General features: G+C 45.1%; 2 protein-coding genes across 2 annotated transcripts; one reads left to right on the top strand and one right to left on the bottom strand.

Moving 5' to 3' along the window:
- The first annotated feature begins 29 nt into the window (after window positions 1–29).
- On the top strand, window positions 30–1,118 carry lyrm5a (LYR motif containing 5a). The gene is made up of 2 exons (XM_084701347.1): window positions 30–390; window positions 556–1,118. The coding sequence occupies exons 1-2, from the start codon at window positions 346–348 to the stop codon at window positions 766–768; spliced, it is 258 nt and encodes an 85-aa protein (XP_084557473.1). The 5' UTR covers window positions 30–345; the 3' UTR covers window positions 769–1,118.
- On the bottom strand, window positions 1,090–4,654 carry slc5a8 (solute carrier family 5 member 8). Its single transcript, XM_084701348.1, has 14 exons — window positions 4,589–4,654; window positions 4,436–4,487; window positions 4,225–4,292; window positions 3,965–4,119; window positions 3,418–3,558; window positions 3,095–3,224; window positions 2,807–2,895; window positions 2,541–2,650; window positions 2,367–2,434; window positions 2,208–2,294; window positions 1,902–2,116; window positions 1,632–1,735; window positions 1,424–1,512; window positions 1,090–1,318 (listed from the first exon to the last, which is right to left on the bottom strand). The coding sequence occupies exons 1-14, from the start codon at window positions 4,643–4,645 to the stop codon at window positions 1,220–1,222; spliced, it is 1,464 nt and encodes a 487-aa protein (XP_084557474.1). The 5' UTR covers window positions 4,646–4,654; the 3' UTR covers window positions 1,090–1,219.
- Window positions 4,655–5,366: the final 712 nt, after the last annotated feature.

The following is a 5,366-nucleotide window of genomic DNA, read 5'->3' as shown; positions in this document are numbered from 1 at the left end:
TTGTTTGTTTTTATTTGCGACAGTACCAAATGACATACGGCAGTGCCATGAAATCGGATTCACTGGCACTGGTGCAACTCGAAGGGCAAATCTATATAACTTGTGTGTCTTTGTCTTATTCAAGAACAGGTGTGTAGCGGGGTATATATTATGTCATTTGTGTTCCTTTGAATACAATAGATGTCCGATGTACAGCATTTGGGGGTTTCTTTCAGTTTCGTTGCATAGGTTTCAGGGCAGGAATAGTCAAGTTAGCACTAGCTTGCTAACGATACAGTATTGTAAATAGGTTAGCTTTTGCCAGAGACTCGTTCTCGATTGTTATTTCGAGTTGAGCTCCACGTCATGGCCAACCCGTTGCGGGGTGAAGTTATCAAACTTTACAAGAACGTAAGTTAAAAATCTTACGATCGCTAAATACAAATGTAGGCTAAAATGTCTAACTCGTACAGCTTATAATTTTAGCTAACTTTTTAATATGTTGCTGCCTAAACATTCAGTATGTGAGTGCACAGTTCAACTTTGCTAACTTATGTAATATCTTGTCTGTCACAGCTGCTTTTTCTTGGGAGAGAATATCCCAAAGGATCCGTGTACTTCAGAGAGCGCCTGAAGAATGCCTTCATGAAGAACAAGGATGTGACAGATCCTGACAAGATCAGGAAGCTGGTGGACCGTGGCGAGTTTGTCATCAAGGAACTGGAGGCTCTGTATTTTTTGAGAAAGTACAGGGCCATGAAACAAAGATACTATGAGCCTGAACACTAAGAAACAGACTGATTGAAAGTATTTCATGAAACATCTACTTGCAGAGTAAATGCCTGTCCAGGGAAAATAAGCCAATCCCAGTCTTTCCAAACAGCTTGAGCAGGTACCTTGCAAGGCATTCATTTTATACATGAGTGCTACAGAACAGACCTAATAATGGATTGAATCTCAGCCACTAAATGCCTATAATTTGTATTCTGTATGTTCAGACATGTCAAATCTATTTGCTGTTTAATGTATTTGATGTTGGACATTTTTTGAAGATAATATTTCAAATGAAAGTATTTATTTGAAATATAAAAATACACAATGATTTCTCCCTGTTGCAATAAACATACAATTTTACAGAATGTTGTCAAGTAAAAAAAAAAAAGTGTGGGACATCGGTGTCCTTATGCTCATAACTTGAAGAAGTTGTTCTGGAAGACAGTGTAACATGTTACAACATAATTTAGTAGTCCAACTCGACGTTATAGAAGGCAGGATTGTTGTTGCCACATTTACTCTCTTCACTTTTGGTGGGGTTCATGTTGCCAGCTTGTCTCATGGCCTGGAGGGGTGGGATGAGAAGAACACAAGACATCACTGAAGGTTCTGGAAATAATACATGGTTTAAGTATGTCTATATATATATATAGTATACACAGTGACTTACCCTCTCTTGGAAGAATTTGAATAAGGAGTAGCATGTCATATCATTTTTTGTTAAAGTCAGTTTGGATTCCGTTCGAGACTTTGTGTTACCTGAAAAATACATTTTAGGTGTTGTAATATTGATTGCATCACGCATTATTAGAATACCCCAGATTCTCAGAAATTGGATATTCTATTAAGTGAAAGCAATAAGGTTGTAATACAATAACCTGTGATGAGGCTGACCACAAGTCCAACAGCTATGGCTGTCAGAGTCCCTATGGGGCTGAAGTAGAGATAGGACAGCGAGTACCAGCTGTCTGCCAGGAGAGGCCTGCACACAAAAACAACACCTGGGTTACTGAGGAAAGTTACATGCTGAGACACTGCTTGACATGAATAGGACTAAACACCATAATTGTAAGAGCCCAATGAATTCATATAAAGTACCCCCTTTAAATCCAATGTAATCTGTATCTGGGATTAATGCATAAGCACACCTGTATCCAGGGCTTTCCTGCGACGGTGTCATGAGGAGGCTTGATTGTGTTGGTGTTGCAGTCCAGTTAAATCCGTCCGGAACGGTTGTGAAGTTACAGCCGTGTGTGGTTAGAACCAAAGGAAGGCTCTGTTCAGGAAGAGGGGGGTAGAACTGGGCCCCAATTCCCACCCACAGAGACAGAACCAAACCGGAAACCAGCCCAGTCAGGGCTCCCTGTATAGAACAGATCAGAGAAATCAACACAGCCCTATGGGAAGATCGGATGAGACATGACACTGACTTCTGGGAGTTCTGGGAGACTCACTTTGGAGTTGGCAAATGGACAGAGGATGCCCAGAGTGAAGAGGCCAAGAAGAGGACCTCCAATGATCCCAAAGATACTGATGACAGCCTGTTGGGGGGGTGAGATGTTGATGAAGGAAGAAAGGGGTAGAGTGGGAGGAAGGGAGTGAGTGAACCATACCTCAAGCAGTCCTCCCATTAGTGAGGCAAGACCAGCCATACCAATGCATAGAGCCCCATAGAAGAAGCCTGTAACACAGCAGAAAGGAACAATGACAGATTCCATATTCACAGCCCAGTGAGAGAGAGCTACGCCATAAGTATGCAGAGTTTCATTGACTATAGTTCTACTCACTAAGGCCTTTAGAGGTCCAGGACAGTTGTTTATCTGACATCTGGATGTATGGTTTAACCAGATCCTCCACAGTCACAGCTGCCAGGGCATTGATGCTGGAGGACACCGTGCTGAAGGACACAGTGAGAGAACACACATTAGCACACAAGCCCATTTCCTTGCTTTCTCCTCAGGGTTACCCATTCTTGTCATGTAAACTTCAGTAACAATTAGGTGACAATTCAACTAAATACTTGAATTATCTGAAACCATTCAGAGCCATCAACCTTAAAGTCCCACTATAGGCTGCAGCCACAAACAGGCCTGGTAGGCCAGGGTAGTCTCTCAGAATGTCCAGCACCAAATAGGGCATCAACTGTAGAATAGAGGAGTAGGTTAGTGGATGACTGGCTTCACTTCAGGGAGAGATCCTTTTTGTCCTATGTTTACTTTTAGAATGCATGTGGGTCTACCAAAAACATCAGTAGTACCATGGCTGCTGTTATCAGGTTGGATTGTATATTATTATTCTTGTGCATATCAGTTGACCCATGTTGTTGTCCTGTCCCACATACCTGATCTGGGGCAGACACCCAGCCGGCTGTCCAGGGGTCACAGTGCTTATAAACAGAGTACAAACACAGCCCCGCAAACACAGAGCACAGCAGAATGGCCCAAAGTCCCACCAGGTTGATATACAAGGACCTGGGAATTGTTTTTACAAACACAAATGTAAATAGTGATGCAAGTAGAAGAACACACAGAAATACTGATGTTCACAGAAAAAACACACTCTCTCACACACAAAAAAAAAACATCCATCTACACAAGGACAAACTATCACAGACATTATCGTGACATCTCCTTCTCTCTTTTTCCCTCACTTTGGTTAACTTACATTTTGGCATGGGTGATGGACTTGCAGGAGATGTATCTCTGCACCTGGGCCTGGTTGATCCCATAGATGCTGGTCCACACGAACGCCCCTCCAAACGTGATGGTCCAGAAGGTATGCCTCTTCAGAGGACTCAAATCAAAACTGCAGAGAGAGAGGGAGCGAGAGAGACAGAGAGAGTGAGGGTAAGAGTTGGCAAGGGGAGTCGGAGAGACACAAAGGAGGAAAGAGGTAGAGACTCAGAGACAACAACATATCCGTTTTTCTCATTTACATTTACGTTTAGTCATTCAGCAGACGCTCTTATCCAGAGCGACTTACAGTAAGTACAGGGACATTCCCCCGAGGCAAGTAGGATGAAGTGCCTTGCCCAAGGACACAATGTCATTTGACACGGCCAGGAATCGAACTGGCCACCATCAGATTACTAGCCCGACTCCCTAACTCCTCGACTCCCACCTGACTCATTCTCTCTGTACACTTCTTGCCAGAAAAATAACTAAACACTTCCACACTAATAAGGTGAAGGTCCAGCATCACAGGAGCTCACTCCCAGAGGTTGAGTCGTCCTCCCAGGTCTGAGTCTGCCATGATGGCAGAGAAGCCTCCCTGAAGAACCACAGCCCTGACGATGACAGACAGGAAGCCTGCCACCATGATGCCCAACTGGAACACATCCGTCCACACCACTGCCTTGAGACCCCCCTGTCGTAACACACCGTCCCACAGCCGAGTTAGCCTGTCGTCAAGTTCGACCAGAGGCATGTTACACTTGTCTGCTATATGTCCTGTAGCTCATGGTCTACGTACCATGGAACAGTAGAACGTGCAGACCACTCCTGTAGAAATGACAGCGCCCCAAAGATCCATACCAGTGACTGAGAGGGAAAGAAGAGGAGGAAGAACAGAAAACAGAGAGACCAAGAGAGACAGATGAAGAGGGAGCATCTCAGTAAAGGTACTAGAGTGACTTCAAGCATTCTAAGGAGTCAAGGAGCAGAACGGGAGCGAGTTCAAGCACCTTGGTTCAGAGCCAGCGCTGGGGCGTAGATGACTATCCCAGTGTAGAGCACCTGAGGACACAGAGACACGCACTGGTCACATCTTTAGCAGTCTATCATACTCATGTACTCATAGCTGCATTCATAGAGGGGAGAGAGTGGGAGGAACTCACAGTCTGAAGAATGAACAGGACAGTACCCAGCAGACGAGTGGCTCTGTTGAAGCGCATCTCCAGGTACTTCACCGGGAGGGGGTTAGAGACAGTCATCACATAGCAGGAAGAAGACACACTGGTCAGAGGTCACAAATCAATGTTTGGGTCATGAAAGTCAGATTTCTAACTGACAAATCTTTTGACTTTTTACTTGTGACCCCAAACGGCAAAATAGCAAAAAACAGAATAGAAAGCAACACAAAAGAGATCAGAACATAACAGAAGCGTCTCCTACCTCATATGTGCTGGTAATGCCTAGCCTGTAGAAGACTGGCAGGAAGACCTCAGAGCTGACCACCACCATGAGGACATAGGAGAGGCTGTAGAGGCTGAAGCTTGCCCCATAGCGGTACACCTCGGCTGGGGTGGCCAGCACCGTGATGGCAGACATGAAGCTGGCAGTCAGGGACAGAGACACGGGCACAGCGGACAGACTGCGGCCGCCCATCAGGAAGTCCCTGGAGCTACTCTGGCCCTTACCAACGATGGCGTAGTACACCCCGATGGCAGCTGACACCAGCAGCATGAGGGCAAAGACCACATAGTCCTCTGCAACAAAGGAGCCCACTGCTGGAGAAGCTGCCATTAACACACAGTTGTGTTGCCTGCAGTTAGTCTATTCAAGGCTCTGTATGTCCAATTGTTGTCTTCTTGTGCGGTGTCACTTGGAAGGCAATACCTCTCCTTGGAGTGTTGGAGTTGAATATCATAATATATATACTTTGAAATGCATGTG

Source organism: Hypomesus nipponensis, chromosome 7 (assembly GCF_054491055.1).
Source record: "Hypomesus nipponensis isolate SF chromosome 7, ASM5449105v1, whole genome shotgun sequence".
Classification (NCBI taxonomy): domain Eukaryota; kingdom Metazoa; phylum Chordata; class Actinopteri; order Osmeriformes; family Osmeridae; genus Hypomesus; species Hypomesus nipponensis.
This window is presented reverse-complemented; position numbering and strand designations above follow the sequence as displayed.

What these genes read in the sequence shown, in the direction of transcription:
- lyrm5a (XM_084701347.1), top strand. Translation starts at nt 346, where the DNA reads ATGGCCAACCCGTTGCGGGGTGAAGTTATCAAACTTTACAAGAAC. An exon ending in TTATCAAACTTTACAAGAAC is followed by an intron (nt 391 to 555) that starts GTAAGTTAAAAA and finishes TGTCTGTCACAG; the next exon opens with CTGCTTTTTCTTGGGAGAGA.
- slc5a8 (XM_084701348.1), bottom strand. Translation starts at nt 4,645, where the DNA reads ATGCGCTTCAACAGAGCCACTCGTCTGCTGGGTACTGTCCTGTTCATT. An exon ending in GCACGTTCTACTGTTCCATG is followed by an intron (nt 4,120 to 4,224) that starts GTACGTAGACCA and finishes GTGTTACGACAG; the next exon opens with GGGGGTCTCAAGGCAGTGGT. An exon ending in CAGGAAAGCCCTGGATACAG is followed by an intron (nt 1,736 to 1,901) that starts GTGTGCTTATGC and finishes TTTTGTGTGCAG; the next exon opens with GCCTCTCCTGGCAGACAGCT.